An 18803-nucleotide genomic window follows, 5' to 3' on the forward strand; every position below is an offset into this window, starting at 1 on the left:
ACAGCAAGCCCTGGGGTTAAAGGCCAGCGGGGGGGGCGGGATGGCTGATTTTCCACCTTCCCACTTTCCCCTCCACAAAGCCAGCTGGGAGTGGGCCTAAAGGGCCGTGGGGACTAGGAAAATAGCCTGATCGCTTTCACATGCACCCGCTGCTGCTCTCCTGCTCCTTGTCTCTGCCAAACAATGGTGCCAGGCTCCAGCCACCCGAGATGGGGGGGAAGGAATATGGGACCCTTACACGGGGATTATAGATCCGTGGATTATAAAATGTATTATGGGACCATTATGATCGTCGACTCTAATCTGACCTCCTGCAGGTCACTGGGCAGAGGAGTTCACTTGGTGATTCGTGCATCAAGCCCAACAACTTGTGGGTGAGCTAGAGAGCACATCACCAACCGATGGGGAGTTGGATAGGGGCTGGCTCACCAACCATCCCGGACTTGTTTAGGGACTGGAAAACCAACCAGAGACTCAGATAGGGACCACCATCCAGTCCGGACCGGAATGGGGACTGGTTAATCAACCAAGGAGAGAAGTGAATAGAGATTGCGTCATCCTGAATCGCCCTGTCACGTTCCTGATGCTTCCTTTCTACTGATGTCATTTTGTAGCAATTGACTAGATAATGGGTGGGCCAGATTCTGCCCTCGGTTACATCCTGTGCAACCGAAACGCAGTGGCTGCATGAGTCACATCCCCTTATAGAAGCTAGTCCACATAGAGGATAAGAGTCCTCTACTGCTGCCAGCTAATGGATTATTTCTTTGGCTCAAGTGGCAGAGGCCTGGATTCTGGCCTCACAGACGACCTGTAGCTGGACAGGTCCCACCTGCCAGGGCCTATGTGCACCACGCAGCATTGTCAGTGGGGCAGCCCTAGAGAATTCAGCCCCACACATCTCCCTTTAAAATGACACTTCCCCACGGGGGCCTTAAACCATCTGGATTGATTCACACTAGAACGAAGATGGCCACCTCCTCTGTGGGGCATCCTGTAGACGTGCCCTTTGTACACTGCTCCGGTCCAGCCATTGCAGGGTTAATGGGCTGTCAGTAGCAGGCATACAGGCTAAGGTGGAGTCAGGGACGGCTGCCGCCTTCCTACTGGGAGCTATTAAAAGTGAGGCAGGAATCTTCACTCACGCTAGTCTGCAGCTTAGGCCGCATAATTAGCTAGAGTGGAGCCAGGGCCGCTTCTGGAGCCCGGCTGCTTGGCTCACTAAGCTCCTTGGAATTTGTTCTCTCTGCCTTTACATCCAAGTCGGCGTTTGTTCCAGGGAGTGGAGTGAGAGCTCCGCGATGCCCTGCTGCACAACGTGCGCTGCCTTATTTCTTTGCTTCGGAAACCAGGGCTCTTGTTGGCTCTGCTTTATCCTGCACCTGGAGAAGAGCCCATCGCCTGCATGTTTATTTGTCGCGAGGCTTTGTGCAGTAAGGAGCGGAGTAACTCTCTCTCCTCTTTGCCAGCGAAGGGGAAACTCTCACCACTCAAAAGAATACATTTAACCTCCCCCACCCTCCCAAATCAAATTTGGGCCTGTTGCTCAGAGGTTCAGAGAACCCACAACTCCATTCAATGTCCAGGGGGACACTGAACGTTCTCAGCCCTTCTAAAAACCAGCCCAAAAGATCCTACCTGTGTTCTTAGTAGCATCTGAGATTTAAAACACTAAGGGCCTTATCCTCTGCTTGTGGCTGTGAACACAGCTCCATTGATCACACCCGAAGGGGTTCTGGCTATGATTTTAACTGCTTCCCGGCACTGGAGTCTTTGCGCCTCTTAAATACACCGATGAATTTAGCATTTTATAGATGAGGAGCCAAGATACAGAGAGATGAAGCGATTTGCCCAAGGGCATGCAGGGTTTCTGTGGCAGAGCTGGGAATTGACCCTAGAGTTCCCGAGCATCTTAATCACAAGTCCATCCTGCTAAATGTTCTTGTCAGCCTTTGCACTTTGCAGGGTTTGGGGAGTGAAAACAGACTAGTCAGTTTCATTCCTAGTGGCTGTCACCCTCCAGCGATGGTGCACTGATGCCCGGAGCTGCCCTGTTTGCCTTGCAGGGGGACGTTTCCCTCTTTATCAAAGCTGTTTCCAGCTGGATCTCGTCTCTTTAAAGTCATGCACACATTCCCATGGCTCTGGCGCTTTGTAAAGTGGTACGTGTCACAGAACCTATGTTTTGGTTCCAATTTGACCATATGGTGCCCGCCCCTTGAACAAATTGAAATTTAATTACTTTCCTGATCCACATAGAATCTTCCTCTGCAAAGGATGATGAAAGGAAGGTAGGTAACCTGATATTTTAGCTAACCCCCCCCCCCAAAGAACCCGCATAAGGAGTGGGGGCCTCGTACAGATGACAGCCACTAATGACACATGAATTAAAAATCAAAGCCTTCCCCACGGGGCTCTTGTTTTCCAACTCCAGAATGCTTGTGTGACCGTCTCTTTGTTTTCTCCTTACTGTCTCTTTCTCTCTCTCTCTTTTACTGGCAGGTGATGGGGCGAAAGCCAGTAATTGCTCTGAGTACGATCAATAAAGCAAGGTAATAGAATTACATGCGCGGTTGCCATATTAAGAAGGGCCTCTCTCTCTTTGGGTCTAGTTGTTTTCTTTTCTTAAACAGCCTTAAGAACCTGGAAGGGAGAAGGGGCTCTGACGTTCTTTAAAACTGCTCCAGAAGATGTTCAGACCCTGGGTTCCAATGTGCTTTGAAGGATAGAGCTTGGTTGGGGGGGGAGGGGGAAGTTGTGATGTGCTCCCTGCTAGATGCAATTTCAGATCTGTTCAGACATTTGCTATCATGCTGTCTGTAGGCATTGGACTAGGCTTTCTTCATCATCTATTAGCTAAGCAAGATTAGGTCTGGGCAGGACTTGGATTGAAGACCTCCACTTAAAGCCCAGGGTTCCTGGGGAGGCACTACCTCATTTGGAGCTGGTTCTTCTATTTAACTTCCTCTCTTATGTTGGGCAGTGCTGCCATGGTGTCATTTAATAGCTGCTGCGTTCCACCCCAGAGGCAGCTGCATTTCAGGGCTGCGTGAAGCAATTCTCAGACAATTTGTTGCAGGCTTTGGGCAGAGGCAGCGGTGCCGAGAGGCCTAGAGATCTGTGATTAGCGAGGACAGGGCACGCAGGGGCCTTTGCCAAATAGGGGCCTGATTCTCCACTTTCCTACAGCTCTCGATCCCAGTTCACGGTGGGAACGAAATGGTCCCGATCAGAATGGTAGCATGGGATTGTCCAGGAGTCTCCAGGAATTACAGATGAATCTTGAGTGAAAGATGATGTCCTGAGAGGAAACCTCCAGGAATACATCCAACCCAAATTGGCAACTCTAGGCACACGTGTAAATGCCAACATGAGGGTCAAGGCAATGGGGCAATTGCCCAAGGTCTCCAGAGGTGCCTGTATGCGGCGAGCCAGGCATCATGGGGCCTAGTTCCTTGTGCTTTCTTTACCACCCGTAGGCTGGATGAATTATCTGACCACTCCTCCAGCAGAGCTCCATCAGCCCTGCAGGACAATCCATGGCTCTCCCCGAGCCAGTGCTCTCTGCCTTCGCCACTCCAACACCTCCTGGGCCAGGCAGGGACTAGAATAGAAGCTCTTTTTCCTGGAGTAATCCCCGGAGATGCAGGCTGCTCTCCTCGGCAGAACTCCCTGGTGGCTGAGAGATTATTTCCATCTCCTCTGCAATCAGCCTTGGGCCCTGGAGACTTATCGAGCAGCTGGGGCTTTCCCAGCCTCCGCTTCTTTAGGTCTGATCTCGGCCTCCTGTGGTCTCCTAGAGATCACTACACCATTCACACCAGCAGAGTCCATGCAGTACCCGCGGCTCTGATCCCCCGATCCAGCCCTGCGCCAGCCCTGGGACAGGTGGAAGCTGCTACTCCCTCCCCTATTCTGCCACTGCTGGGCGCCGAGGTGCCGGCTAGAGCAGTTCTGGAGATGCTCTAACTTGTACCTTCTGCTGCTGGTGCCCCTCTGGGGCGGTGGTTGCAGGCTGACACTGCCTTTGTCTCTTGCTGGCTGCCCCACCCAAGAGCACCGCCTGGGCCAGAATTTCCTTGAGCAAGGGGTTGTTCTGCACTGCTGGAAATTCACCATGGGGGATGCGGTCCCTTTGCACCAGCGGCATAGGGATTAATTCCTCCTTTCCACCCCTCTTCTCCCTGCTTAGCCTCTAGCATTGCACCCTTGCTTAGTCCTTAGCTGAGAGCTGATGTCTTGCCTGCATGGCATCGTAACCCCTCTGCCTGCCCAAGGCCAGTGCACTGTTGCAAGCACTCGACTCCTCGGTGCTGAGCTCCAAACCTCCTGCCCCTGGGCTGGACCTCCAGCCTGGGCCCCAGGTCACTGTGCCAGTCCCCTGCCCCTGGGCTGGACCTCCAGCCTGGGCCCCAGGTCACTGTGCCAGTCCCCTGCCCCTGGGGTGGAGCTCAGACCAGCTCTGCTTTGGAAGGGAACTCCAATCCCGGATGTAGAATTCCAGCCTTTGGCTTGAAGGCCCGTTCCCGGGTCCTCAGTGCAGAACTCTGCTCTCCATCCCTGGCTGTTGTGGAGACAATCCAAAGGCCAAGGGGAAAGGTAAGATGGGATGGGGAGGGGACCGTCAGAGGAGGCTATTGTTAGAAGCCGAACATGAAAACAAAAGTCTGGCTGCCTCACCGCCGGCGGCAAACAATTTATCCATCAAAGAGCCATCCAAAGAGGAACACCGGGTCCCTCTGATCTGGCTGCACGTCGTGGCAGCTGGGCTGTGTCTGCAGGGGGCTCCCGGAATGAAAGCTAAACCGCCCCGCACGCTGGGCAGAAGGAAGTGATTTGCGGGCGGCGGCGTTTCAAAGGGGAGCCGGGAGGCAGCCCCAGCCAATCCAAGGGAAATGCAATTGACATTTTCTTACACGCTCAGATGCAAGGAGGAGAGAAGAAAAATCGCAGCCGAATGGCTTCACGCACAGCCCTGGGTTTGACGGAAATTGTTGGACAGAGAAGCCCTGGGGACCAGTGCAGCTGGAACAGCCACCTCCCTGGGACAGATGACGGAGAGCAGCAATTATAGCAATGTGGCTCTGCCCCCAGCCCCGATCCCAAGGGCAATGTGTCCACTCAGCAGCCCCAGGGATCCGGCAGATGCCAATTCTCACCCAGCCAGACTGAGGAGGAAGGATGGTCCAGTGGAGAGCTGGGTTTAATTCCTGGCTTATGAACGACTCTAGTCTCACCTTGGGTGACTCACTTAAGCCTGAACGGCACGTAGTTTTTGAACCAGTATTAATATGTCCATTCAGGGTGTGACATTTCACCGATACTCTTATATCGCTACAGCCCCACAGTGAAAAAGTATAAAGGTGCCTTACACCACTAGGGCTTACTCCCCTTCCCACAGAGGAATAGCTATACTGGTGTGAAACACCTTTAGCCTGGTATCGGTGCGTCCATACTAGCAGGGTTGGCACCACTTTAATTACCCCAGCAGCGTTCAAGCAGTAAAACTTTTGTGTGCAGACGAGGCCTTAATCTACTCTCTGCCTTGGTCCGGCTCGATCCGTCAGGGCACGTCTGGGGCCCTGGTCACTGGAGTGTTTGAGCTGCCTGTGAGCTTTGTCCTTGCAGTGCCCCGTAAGGTAGGGAATTGTTATCGCCCTGGTACAGCCCGGGAAACGCTAGGCTGACTGGCTCTAGGCTGAGTGTGCTTCAGGGTTGCTGTCAGAACGTGTATCGCCCAGGGCTGACGGGTGCCGAGAAATCCGCAGGGGTCGTGCCAGTCTCTTCTCTTAGCTTCTTATCCCTGGCTCCTTCCTGGCATGGGAGCACAAGGGTGAGGTATTCACCCAGATTGTACCAAGTTAAGGACGCTGTGTAATGGACGCGTTCTGCTCCAAGGGACAGCCCTGGGCCAGAGCAGGGGGACTGGGCAATCCCGTAGCATTGTCTGAGCGTAGCTGAGAGCAGGACTTACCCCAGGAGTCTGATCTTGACAGTGGCCCTTTGTCCTGCCCCGTTGCTTGGCTTCATCTGTGCACCAAGCCCTGAATCAGCTGCTCCCACCTGGGGGCTTCGTCTTTGATTCTTCCTGCACTGGCAGCGGGTTTGGCCTGGCCCAGCTGGTTGCCGTGCCTGTCGTCGGGCAGTGTGAACGCACTGAGCCATATTCACACTTACGCTCACCTGTATGTGCATTGCACACAACCGGTCCGGGGCCCAATGGGGCGTGATGTGAGGCAAAGTGAAGCAGGGCCTGGCAGTACCAACAGCCAACAGCCACCAACATTTCCCCATGCACTATACCCAGATGCACACAAGTACATGAGTTACACACACACACACACACACGCACACACACGCACACGCACAAACACCTTTGCCACACAACTATTAATGGAGATATCCTATCTCCTAGAACTGGAAGGAACCTTGAAAGGTCATCGAGTCCAGCCCCCTGCCTTCACTAGCAGGACCAAGTACTGATTTTGCCCCAGATCCCTAAGTGGCCCCCTCAAGGATTGAACTCACAACCCTGGGTTTAGCAGGCCAATGCTCAAACCACTGAGCTATCCCTCCCCCCATGTTTTGACAGGTAATGGCACACTGTCCTTCACACCCCCCAGAAAGGTATTTTACACACATACCTTACACACATGCACAACACACACACTAGGTTCTGATGAGGTTTACAAACCCCACACCAGAAGTGTCCCTCCCTGACCCCCCTGTGCACTCCCAGAAGTGCCCATCCCTGACCCCCCTGTACGCTCCCAGAAATGCCCCTCCCTGATCGCCTGTTAATGCTTCTCCTTGACCTTCTCTGCGGGCCCAGTCTGAAGTTGGCCCAGTTGGCTGAGGTGCATGGCCCCTGTAGGAACCCCAGGAGACGGAAGAACATGATCTGACCATCCCCTGTGACGGCTTCATGGCTGTCAGTGCTGCTGGGGCCTGCTTCAATTCGCCTCACGTCAGACCCCGTTGGTAGGGTTGCCAGGTGTCCAGATTTTCACTGGAACGCCCAGTTGAAAAGGGACTCTGGTGGCTCCGGTCAGCACTGCCGAATGGGCCATTAAAAGTTCCAGGAAAGGGGGTGAGGTGGGGCAAGAGGCCAAGCGGAGGATGTGGCCAGGGGGATTGGTTTTACATCTGCAGAGACACAACACTGTTGTTTTCACACGGACGAGGCTGATCGAGGTCAACCCCAGGTGTGGGGTGGATTGACCTGGACTAGCTACAGTGAGGCGAAAACTATCTGCATAGAAAGCCGCCTCAGTGTAAACACCCACCTCTTTCTGCAGCACAGATAAAGCCGAAGGAAGGAAGGGGGGAGCCTGGTGTGCTGTCGGGGGGTGGGGACAGACAGCTCATGGGGAAAGGTCATAGGCGTCACCTCTGTTCTCAAAGGGGCTTAAACATTTCCCTCATTTTGGTCTCTGTGCGGGCGGGGGAGGAGTATGGGGCCTGTGGGTATGGCTGTGTCAGCGGGAGTGTATGGTGGGTATGTCTGTTGTTGTGTCAGTGTGAGGATGTATTTCCGTGAGAGAGAGAGTGTGTATATGTGTGTGTGGATGTTGTGCAGTGTCACTTCGGGGAGCTATGTGAATGGATAAGGGGCTGGGAGACACATTCTGCTGTATTAATATGTTCTTGCATCTCTATGGGCCCTTTGAGCCACTTCACGTGCTACCAAAATGCAGCCAGCTCTAGGGTGGAACACAGCCGCCGCTCAACAGCGCACATTGCTCCAGAACAGTCTATCTAATCTTTGGTTTCAGAGTAGCAGCCGTGTTAGTCTGTATCCGCAAACAGAACAGGAGTACTTGTGGCACCTTAGAGACTAACAAATTTGTTAGTCTCTAAGGTACCACAAGTACTCCTGTTCTTTATCTAATCTTTGATCTTTCTAGAGAACCAGCCAGGGTAGAATCAGGTGTTAAAATACAACAGAAGAATAGCAGAAGTGACTTCTGATCTCATAGTCCTAGTGGCTGAGTATTTATATACAGGTTTGTTGTTTGTTCTGTCTCCCTGCCTTTTAGCATTTAGACCTGGAGGTGAAGAGTCCCAAACGCCTCAGTGGGTGGGAGGGGTGTCAGATGAGCACGGTGCAATTCTACCCTAACTGGAACTGGCCCTAAGCACATCTCTCTCTACGGCCTTGCTGGAGCTGGGGGTCACTACCTAGCTGCATGGCAGAACCCCACTCTCCCTTATGAAATCAACACAACCCACTCCGTAGTAGAGATCTCCCAGTTGAGGAGTGAGTGGGCCTGACGCTGCTTGAAGTAGAGAGCCTCCAACCCCGATAACTACACACACACAAAATTCATATAGGACTTACCTGTTGCCAGCAACCGATCTCCCTCTGACGGCACCCACTTCACTCTCAGAGGAAGGGCTGCTGAAAGCCCGTGCTGGTAAGTTCTCAGTCAGCCCCTCTGACTTGAGTTCAGCTGCAGTTTGTCCGCTGCTCTCACCACTTCCTCTGGGCTCTCTGCAGAGAGTGGCTCCCCTACCTGCTGCCTGCTTGTTGTTTCCCTCTGTGGGCCAGCAAATGCAGGCGGGAGGTTAATGTTTATTGATCAAGGGGAAAATAAACATGCGAGAGGGCAGAGAGAGGTGGTATCTATTTATTTATTTCAAGTCACCCTAGGTGAAAGCGGGCCTCCCCTCACCAGGCAGAGGCCCAGTGGAAACTCAGCAGATGTAACTTATTAGAAAGAAATCAGCAAATGATTAATTGGCCAGGGCTGGTAGTAAAATCCAGGCCACGTAACGGCATGACTGCATCAGGCTCCCAGCATCCTCAACCACCCTAGGGAAAGGGTAGGCGATACTGTGGGGGAAGGCCTCGATAGAGCCACTCTCTCTGGAGAGGTTTTGGAGCTGAAGGGAAAAGAAGGAGCCGCTCCATCCCCATCCTCAGGATGCTGGCTTCTTAGACGCCTGGTTTCAGCTGTCATTACTGTGTGGAAGTGCCGTTCCCAGCTTGTTCTCACACCCTGCACACGCAGCGTGTGGAGTACAACCTCTTCCCTTCCTCAGGTCGGGCTTTATTAATACACTACCAAAATTAACCTGGCATAAAGTTCAGCTCAGATCTTCTCCCCAGACCTGGCTGCTCCTCCCGCTGCACTGCTCAGCCCACACCCTAGATCCTCTCTCCCCAGAGCGCCACTCCCACCTCCCGTTTCCAGGTGGGGGAACAAACCGCCTGCCTCAGCCAATCAGCACAGCCCACTTCACCCTTTCCCAGTAGGATCAACGCCAGCTATGGGATAGGGCATTTTCAAGCAAAGCCTGCCTGTCTCTTACATTCATAGATCTGAAACCTGGGCCAGGTTCACTGAGGTTGGTAGACCTGGGGCTAGTCCACGCCTGGTTTTACACAGGTGACACATGGTCCAAAGCAGGGGAGAATCAGACCCAGGCTTTGGGTTTGACTCTTCACGCAGAGAATGTGAGACATCTCTAGAATGTGGCATTATTATTGTTATTAATCTACCAGTACCACCTCATGGTTTGCACATACAAACAAGTAACCCTGAATACCCACTTAGTGTACGGCACTTGGACACCGAACACTTTTACAGCTATTTTATAGGAAGATTATCCCTCCCGGATCAGGTCTCTAGGACTTTCCCATACAGAAGACTCCCCAAGTAGGACTAGCTCCACTTGGCACAGCTGCATTGATGTGTTAGCAGGTCCACCAGCCTTGGCAGTGTCCTTGGAACTAGGTCAATTGATCCCAGCAGAGGCTCTGGGTACTCGTGCCCAGGAGACGCTCACCCTTGTCTCGCAGCACAAAGGCAGACATCGGTGGGAGGATACAGGGTGTATCCCCTGCAGCAACCAACCGGGCATAAGGAGATGTCTCTGTTCTGCTACATGGGGGTTAAAATGGCGAGGAGCATCAGTGGTGTCAGGGAATAACCCAGTGCAAGGCAGCCTGATCACTCAGACCTTGAGGATAAAGGCGACTTGGGGTACTGCTTTGCACAGCAGATACCCAGCCCGTCTCTGAAGGTAGGTGGAAGATCTTTCACGCGTGCGGTGGGAGCCCATCCATCCCCTCCTGCGCAGAAGGAACTGGAACCGTTTGCCACATGGGATCTGCTGGTAAGTGTGACAAAGTTCCTCCTCTACCTTGGTGGGTCCTGCGCTTATTAGCAGATTTTGCTAGCCTCAGAGATCTTCCTGTGTTGGATCAGGAGTTGGGAGGTTTGGGGGGAACCCAGGTCCACCCTCTACTCCAGGTTCCAGCCCAGGGCCCTGTGGACTGCAGCTGTCTAGAGTGCCTTCTGGAACAGCTACATGACAGCTACAATTCCCTGGGCTACTTCCCCATGGCCTCCTCCAAACACTTTCTTTATTCTCACCACAGGACCTTGCTCCTGATGTCTGTTAACACTTGTGCTCCTCAGTCCTCCAGCAGCACTCGCTCTCAGCTCCTTGCACCTCTTGCTCCCAGCTCCTCACACACGCACCACAAACTGAAGTGAGCTCCTTTTGAAACCCAGGTGCCTGATTAGCCTGCCTTAATTGATTCTAGCAGCTTCTTGATTGGCTGCAGGTGTTCTAATCAGCCTGTCTGCCTTAATTGTTTCCAGAAAGCTCCTGATTGTTCTGGAACCTTCCCTGTTACCTTACCCAAGGAAAGAGGACCTACTTAACCTGGGGCTAATATATCTTCCTTCTATCACTCTCCTGTAGCCATCTTGCCTGACCCTGTCACATAAGTTATAACCCCCATCACACCTGCCTCCCGAATTCATACAGCCCCGCCTCCTAGCACAGGACAGAACTGGTGTCTGGGGCCAGGGACCAAGTTCTCTAGGGACACTATCAAGATGGCTAGTCATGTTGTCTTCCCCTCCTCCCCTTCCCATCCAGCGAGGTGGATCCTCTACCGATTTACATCCATATAACTCAGGCTATAACCCTTGACACCGGGGAAAGGTCTGTACTGCGGTCCTTCACGGGGTGTCAGTGGCTGAGTAGGAAGGAACAGGGAAGGAGGCGCCTACGCCAGTGGTGTTGACACTTGACAGCTCTGTGTGAGGGCTAGCAGGGTGGTGTGGTTTAGTGCAGAAAGGTCAAGAAACCTAGGGCGTGGGAGGGGAGGCAGAATTTCAACATCTTGGCTTTCGTAGGTTAGTACATTTATTCTGAACCTGAAGAACCTCTGTCACCCTTGGAAACTTTTTCGTACGTTATAAATTATGCTCGTGAATAGCTCAGGCCCAAACGTTGTTAAAAATACACAGGGGAAAGGTGGGGTTAAAAACCTATTACAACAGAAATAAATCCATTCATCAGGGCCCAGAGGGTGGATTGCAAAGGTCCCCCCTGCAGGGCTGTAAACCCAAACGCAAAGGCCTGGTACTGCCTGAGAACCTGAAAGGGAACTGACTAGATACTGCAAGTGAAACTAACCAGCCTACTTTCACTGCCTTAGGCGGGAAAAGAGCAAAAAGCAACAGCAGTAATAGGGAAAAGTAAATGTGACAATCGAACCCGGAGGAATGCCAGGGAGGGGGTTAGAAAGCAGCACCTCTTTCCTTTCCCCCTCTCCCTCTCCCCTGCCTGCCCTGAAAATATCTTGAGAGAGATAAGGTGGGGGAGGTAATATCATTTATTGGACCATCTTCTGTTGGTGAGAGAGACAAGCTTACGAGACACCCAGAGCTCTGCGTCAGGTCTACACTGCATACAAACACAGTCTTTGAAATCCTTCTTTGTTGACCTGTTTAGTAAAGAAACTTTGGGTCTCCAAGTGGGAAGATCAGAACCCAGTTCGTGGAGGCTGTTAGAGAATCAAAGCATCACTGAGGCGGAAAACTTAGGGTTGCCAAATTTGGTTGGTTGTATTCCTGGAGATTTCATCACATGAGGACATAATCGTTAATTCAAGATTAATCTTAAATTCCTGGAGATTCCAGGCCAATCCTGGAAGGTTGGCAACCCTAGGAAAACTCCTCCCGCTGCAGAGCAGTGCAGGGTTGTTCCCTACAGCTCCACAGGGTTTGGACTGGCCCAGTTTCAAATGTCTCAAGTGCTGGCGCATCCGCTTTGGAAGCTGTCCCAGGACTGCGTGGCATGAATGGGCTGGGGGCAAAGCGAAGAGCTTCCAGTCTGAGTCACTGGAGATCCAGTAGATCGAGGCAGGGAAGGTAAATCAAGGCCAGTGATCTGACGCCAGAGAACTGCTACCCCACTGGGAAACATCCACAATGAGAGGCGTGACAAATTCGGAGTGCCGGACACCCAGGGAGTAGGCTGGGGCTCTTGTCCTGTGGGCGGTCACCTTTTCAGGGCTGTGCGTCCCAGGCCCCGGTGTCCGGAAGGCGGCCCCAGGCGCACTGCATCGCCCCCGAATGGAGAAGGCAGGTGCCCGGTGCAAGTAGGTGTTGGGATCTGTCCTGTTGTAATGGCCGGGGCCGGGCGTTTGGGACAAGTCCTCAGAAAAGCCACCATGTTTGTTCCGCCCTGAGATGGTGACACTAGGGCTGGATGGTTTGCTGGGGACCCCGGAGCCCAGCAGCGAGGGGAGAGTGTAGCTGTTCGGGGCAGGGATGGGATCCACCCGCCGGTACTTGGTACGAGATCCCATGGTGAAAGACGGCGGCCTGCGCTGGGTGACAGGTGGGGCTTTCTCTGGACTGTACCTGCCTGGCCCAGGGGTCTGTGGCTGCGCTGAAGGAGACACAGCGTTAAACGCTAAAGCTGGGCGCAATCAGGAAGGGGAGCTCGTGCCCAGCGCCGCGTCATGTCACCCCGATAACACTGGATGTGGCTTGCTGCCGGTGTGGAGTCTAGGATTTCCCAGGCCAGAGCGTGCTAGTCGTCTGGTCTCCTGCCTCCACTGGGGGCCAGTTCCTGTTGCACCAGGAGATGCCTTTCAGCTCTGCATAGCCACTTCTGATCCAGCCCTGATGGGGCAGGAATGCCCGCTCCTACCAGGGCAGGCAACTGAATGAACTGGCCGTCACAGGCCATCCTCTGCTGCACCCAAAACCTGACCCATGGTGTCTGCTGCACCAAGCCGACCTGAGTTGGCACTGATTCACCCCTGGAAACAGCCTCAGCCCAGGGCTGGATGGGCCATTCTCACCCTTAGGGGGCTCCCGCCAGGCCGGAGCGAGGAACAATGGCGGAGGAGTGGCTTGCCCTGAGGATAAAGAGAGGCCCGGGGCTGCCGAACCAGCACTACATTCAATTTAAAAGCAACCCAAAGAGCTGCTGACGCGACCAAACCAGCCACCCGTGTGCTCCCCACCAACTCCTAGCCCAATGGAGGCTTTTGATGCTCTTCCACTCACCCAGGGTCTTTGCTCTCGCCAGCATGGAATAGGACGGGCCTCCGCTCCTGCCAAAGCGAGTGAGTTGCGGGTCCACGTAATAGCAGGGACCTGGGCTTGAGTCTTTAAAGTACACTGACAACAAAAGGGAAAAGCATAGAGCAATGGGGCGGCTGGGAAGATCGGCCAGTGCTTTCTCCTATGGAGTGGGCCAAATTCATGCCTGATGTAACTTCAGTGGGATTGTACCAGGGATGAATTTGGTCATGGGCCTGTCGGTCACATCTTAATTGGATTGCGCGTCCAAACTGGGCCATATTCTGATCTGTTACACTGTTATAATCCCGCTGATTCCCATGGAGTCATTCTGGATTTACGCTGGCCTGAGATCAGACTCCGGCCCCTGCTGGGGAATGACGCTGGAGGAAATAAAGGTCTTTGATTCCCACTCACGTACACCGGTGTAAATCAAGACCTCCACTCTAGTCAATGGAATTGCATCCGTATAAAAGCCACAGCTATGAGTTCAGATCCAGGCCTTTGATCGTTTGTAAGCAACATCAAGAGCTTGACAGGGCCGCAGGGGAGGGCAGGTGACTAGCCCTGGTTCTGCCGCTCCTGATCTTAGGAAAATCAGTTTCCTCAGCTGTACAATGGGAACAAAGTTACTCCCCGTTCATTGAGATCCACAGCTGAAGAGTGCCTGTCACAACTAGCAGTCACAGCTCTGCTGGGTACGGGCAGTCATAACCTCCACTAATCGGGCACGCTTCTGTCATTTTTAGTAGCGACAACTTTTCAAAATGCCAGGCCAGTGGGACTCACTGCTTTGAGGCTAAGGTCAGGACAGCGTGACAGCTGCATTCAGAGATGAGTGACGGAAGCCCCTGATGGTCGTGGGCCTGCATTTCAATGACCCCGCGGAAGCGGCACGCTCTGACAGAACGGGGAGGGGATGCAGTTTGGCCAGGAGGGGTATGGCGCGGGGACGAAAGGTGTATTGGTTTTAATTATAAATCCTATTGAGCTTGAGAATAATATGCTTTTGGCCTCTCAGCTCTGGCTCCCTGCTTCACCCTGTGCATTCCTGTTTTGGAAATAAAGAGCGGTCAGGTGGCTGTGCTCTCCACCTGGACAGCTGAGAAAATGCAGCTTCAAAGTTGCCCTGTTCCGGCACGCTCACGGTAACAGCAAAACTGTACACGATGGCAAAGCACGAAAGATCCGTGTGCAAGAAGTTCTCCTAGACACACACAGAGAACACAAACCCACATATGGGCAACACACACACACACAGAACACACACACACTCCCATGGGTGATACACACACACACAGAACACACACACACAGAACACACACACGGGTAATACACACACATGGGTAATACACACACACAGAGAACACACACATGGGTAATACACACACACACAGAGAACACACACATGGGTGATACACACACAGAACACACGCACGGGTGATACACACACACACGGGTGATACACACACAGAGAAAACACACATACACAGATGGGTGATAAACACACACAGGCAGGACACAAACCCACACATGGGTGATATAAACAGACAGACAAACCCACACTTGGAGGGTACACACACACACACACACACACACACACACTGGGGTACACACACAGAGATGGGATCCAAACACATATGGGCCATATATACACATGGAGAGGAGGTATACACACATGGGTGGGGTATACACACACATACTGATCTTGGTCTCAGTGCCTGAGCGGATGCTTGGAGGAAGGGCTGGGAGGTGGGTGAAGTGACACTGGATACGGAGCTGAGGGAATTGTGTGTGGGGGTGGGGGGGGGCACTGGGAAGAATCTGAGACTGACGTCGTTCAGACCCAGGCTGTTTTAGAGAGAGTGGTTCACAAAGACTTACTGCCATTGTTGAGTCTCCTGTGAAAGGAATACGCTGGGCTGGTTAACTTGGTGTAGTCGTGGTTGACAAATCCGACAGTAGGAGGCAGACGGTACTGTCCCGGCCCGGGGCCTGGCACAAACCAACAAAATGCACGAGTTAATAATGTGTCAGAAAACCAGACTGCCATCAGCAATGTCGCCTAGTGGTTAGAGCAGAAGCAGCCAGGACTGCGGTGTTCTGTCCCTCGCTCTGGAAAGGAGTGTTAGCTAGTGATCTGAACCCAGGACTGAGTGCTAGGGTGCCTGGGTTCTGTGCCCAACTCTTGGAAAGAGTCCGAGCTGGTGATTCGAAGAAAAAAGCTAGGAATTCCTGCGTACTACCCCAGACTCAGCCATTGACTCCAAGGAGGACCTTGGGCAAGTTGCTCAAGCATTCTGTGCCTCAGTTTCCCCACCTCTAACGCAGACACTGTGAGAGTTCTCTATCCTCCAAGGGGGACTTGACAATGAAATGATTTCGTATTTGCGAAGCACTCTGAGATGCTCAGATTCAAAGGCACCGGAGAAACATTATTATATTGCTTCAGCCCGGTGGAGTTTTCATATAGGAAGCTGCCGATTGCTGTCCGCACAGAACCCCTGGTGCTGTCACATCAGAAGAGAGATTGATGACGCGATTCTCTGAGACAGGGACTGTCTTTTTCTGTATCTGTACAGCACCTAGCACCATCGGGTCCTGGCCCATGACGGGCACTCCTACGTACCACAATAATACAAATAATTCATACTAATCTATTAATTTGCATATGTTGTTAGAGCAATCGCCTTCCATTTGAAGCTGTTTCAGCATCAGGGTTTGGGGGGGTCTGTATTTTACGTGCAGGGCACACAGCTGAAGTTCCAATTTGGTGCAGCCTTTGAGCAGGGGATGTACCACCACGAAGGGCATGTCTAGTCTCCAATCACAGAGTGTGATTGCAGCTCACACAGCCATAGCTGGGAGGAGGAATAGCTCAGTGGTTTGAGCATTGGCCTGCTAAACCCAGGGTTGTGAGTTCAATCCTTGAGGGGGCCACTTAGGGATCTGGGGCAAAAATCAGTACTTGGTCCTGCCTAGTAAAGGCAGGGGGCTGGACTCGATGACCTTTCAAGGTCCCTTCCAGTTCTAGGAGATAGGATACCTCCATTAATTTAAAATTTATTTATTTAAATTTACCTGAGCTTGCTTTGATCTAGCTAACTCAGGTACTGGAACAGTGGGGCCGTATTAGCATGGACTTCTACAAGCCCACCTGGAACCTTAGATAATTACTTGCAGGGACTAGCAAGCTAGCTCAGGGTGACTTGCCCTCTAAGAGGTAGTGGGCACGTGTGACTCATTACCTGCTGCCCAAATTGGTCTTATGGAAGGCGCCTTATAAAGGGGGGGAAACAGGAAGAGGAAACGGGGGTGAAAATATCAGGGAAATGGGGTAGTATTAGAAAGGTGTTGTACCATTGCCTGCTGGGTAGAATGAGAGAATATAAACCACTAAGTAGTTAGATTTAGATATAGATTTTTCAGCCAACTCTGCTTTGCCATAGAAAGAAAGAGCAGGCAAGAGCTAGGGTGGAGCTGAAAAGCTTGGAGCCTCTCCTGGGAAAAGAGGGAGGGTGGAGTGGAGACAATAGGGAAGGGATAGCTCAGTGGTTTGAGCATTGGCCTGCTAAACCCAGGGTTGTGAGTTCAGCCCTTGAGGGGGCCATTTAGGGATCTGGGGAAAAATCAGTACTTGGTCCTGCTAGTGAAGGCAGGGGGCTGGACTCGATGACCTTTCAAGGTTCCTTCCAGTTCTAGGAGATGGGATATCTCAAAAAGTGGTGGTGGGGAAGTGGGGAGGGAAAGACTCCAGCTGGGGAATGGCCGAGGGTGGAGTGGGGGAAGGCCTGCAGGACTGTGTGTTGTTGTGAATTGTAAATTAGACCCAAAAGGGGAATGCTTTAACAACTCTAGACTGGAGGAGGTGACTTAAGGAGCCCCTGAAGAAGGTAAACTGAGGGCAGAGCTCACAGCACCATGCTTTGCCAGAAGGGGGCGCTACAGGGCAGGCATGCCCACTGATACATGTGCTGAAACTCACTGCTGCCAGCTACATTAAAGCTAGCTCAGGTACATCGAGAGGAGAGGCAGCCATGCCCTGGGATTGCAGTATAGCCATGCCCTAGGAAACGGAGTTTCTCTGCTGTCCCAGGATGCAGTGCTGGGGTACCAATTTGAGAAGGGAGCAGATAGAATTCCAGCAGCGGATACACACGCGCTTACAGAAGCAACGGTGGAACTAAAGCATCTTTCATAAGCCATTCATCGAAACGCCTGCAGCTCCTACTTGAAGAGGAGTGAAGTGACAGCACTAAGGAAAGGGCTGCCTGAATCCAGAGCACTGTAATGAACAGAAATGTTACAGAACCAAGACCAGCTACCTCCCACCAGCTCCCGTTTCCAGCAGTGATTTCTAACGATTTAGCGCTTATGGGACACTTGACATCTTGACAGCAGCTCTGAACAGACATTTCAGCTTCACCACATCCCCTCTGTCCCTGCTGTGAGGTAGGTCAATTTTACAATCCCTCTTTTCACAAATGGGGAAACTGACGCACCAAGCAGGTCAGGAATTTGCCGCAGGCCAGCTGTGCTGTGGTGGGGTTGGGCTGGGCCGGGTTTTATTTTGGGGCCATCTCAGAAATAAACATATCCAGACCTTTCAGGATCTTTAAAACAGAAACAAACAAACAAAAAAACCACTCTCTCCAATCTGATTCTCTAAAGGAACAATTTCCAGGTAGGTTTCATAAAGTTCGTTTGCTGCCCGCCCAAAGTCAGGAGATTCATTGCTATCGTCCGTTAATTTAATGATGTATATTGCAGTCATAACAATAATAATCCCTCACTTTTATATAGCCCTTTTCATCAGCAGATCTCAAAATGCTTGGCAAAGGAAGTCAGAATCATTATCCCTGTTTTACAGATGGGGAAACTGAGGCACGGTAGCACCTCTAGGTCAGCTTCCCATTTTGCTAAGGGCCGTACAAATGTACAGGAAATGACAGTCCCTCTGAAGTTATTTATTCATTTATTTACAGTAGCACCTAAAGATCGAGGCCCCCGGTGCTAGGCACTGTACAGACACATCACAAAAAGACAGACCTGCTCCTCATTGCTTACACTCTCGCCCCACGCCAAAGGGAACCGGGGGCTTCACAGCAAGCATACCGGTCTCATGAGCAGCGATGGTAGGTGCCTTTCTCCACCCCACCTCTGCCATCCCGGACACGGCGCGGATGCACAAACAGAACCAATCCTTTATCGGGCCGGGCTCTCTTCCCTGTCTCTTGCTCTCCCCCAGCTCCAAAGCTACGGCTGATCCTGAGCACGAATGCTAACAGGCGGGGATTTCTGTCTGCTCTGGTAAAACCGCCCTGCAGGGATGCAGGAGAGAAAAGGCCCTGGCAGCGGGGTGTTCCCCGAGGAGCCCAGCCCCAGACGCTTGCTGGATCCCTGCTGCGGGGAAGTGTTAGTCCATCAGCACTGGTGACAGCTACTGGTCACTTGACACAGAGC

General features: G+C 52.4%; 2 protein-coding genes across 2 annotated transcripts in view; both read right to left on the reverse strand.

Moving 5' to 3' along the window:
* SHC2 (SHC adaptor protein 2) overlaps window positions 1-8571 on the reverse strand; it is a 30645-nt gene extending 22074 nt beyond the window's left edge. Inside the window, exon 1 of the mRNA XM_054013864.1 lies at window positions 8342-8571. The gene's annotated coding sequence lies outside the window, so the exon portion shown is untranslated. The remainder of the gene's footprint in view (window positions 1-8341) is intronic.
* Window positions 8572-11697: 3126 nt separating this feature from the next.
* Window positions 11698-18453, reverse strand: ODF3L2 (outer dense fiber of sperm tails 3 like 2). The gene is made up of 4 exons (XM_054013935.1): window positions 18408-18453; window positions 15225-15335; window positions 13326-13439; window positions 11698-12699 (listed from the first exon to the last, which is right to left on the reverse strand). Exons 1-4 carry the CDS (start codon window positions 18451-18453, stop codon window positions 12182-12184), a joined length of 789 nt encoding a protein of 262 aa, XP_053869910.1. The 3' UTR covers window positions 11698-12181.
* Window positions 18454-18803: the final 350 nt, after the last annotated feature.

Source organism: Malaclemys terrapin, chromosome 24, assembly GCF_027887155.1.
Source record: "Malaclemys terrapin pileata isolate rMalTer1 chromosome 24, rMalTer1.hap1, whole genome shotgun sequence".
NCBI classification, from domain to species: domain Eukaryota; kingdom Metazoa; phylum Chordata; order Testudines; family Emydidae; genus Malaclemys; species Malaclemys terrapin.

Excerpts from the sequence above, each read along its gene's own strand:
- ODF3L2 (XM_054013935.1), bottom strand. The coding sequence starts at position 18,453 with ATGCTTGCTGTGAAGCCCCCGGTTCCCTTTGGCGTGGGGCGAGAGT. Across the intron at positions 15,336-18,407 it reads CTTTGGCGTGGGGCGAGAGT|GCCCCGGGCCGGGACAGTAC; the intron begins GTAAGCAATGAG and ends GGTTTGTGCCAG. Across the intron at positions 12,700-13,325 it reads GGCGAGAGCAAAGACCCTGG|CGCAGCCACAGACCCCTGGG; the intron begins GTGAGTGGAAGA and ends TGTCTCCTTCAG.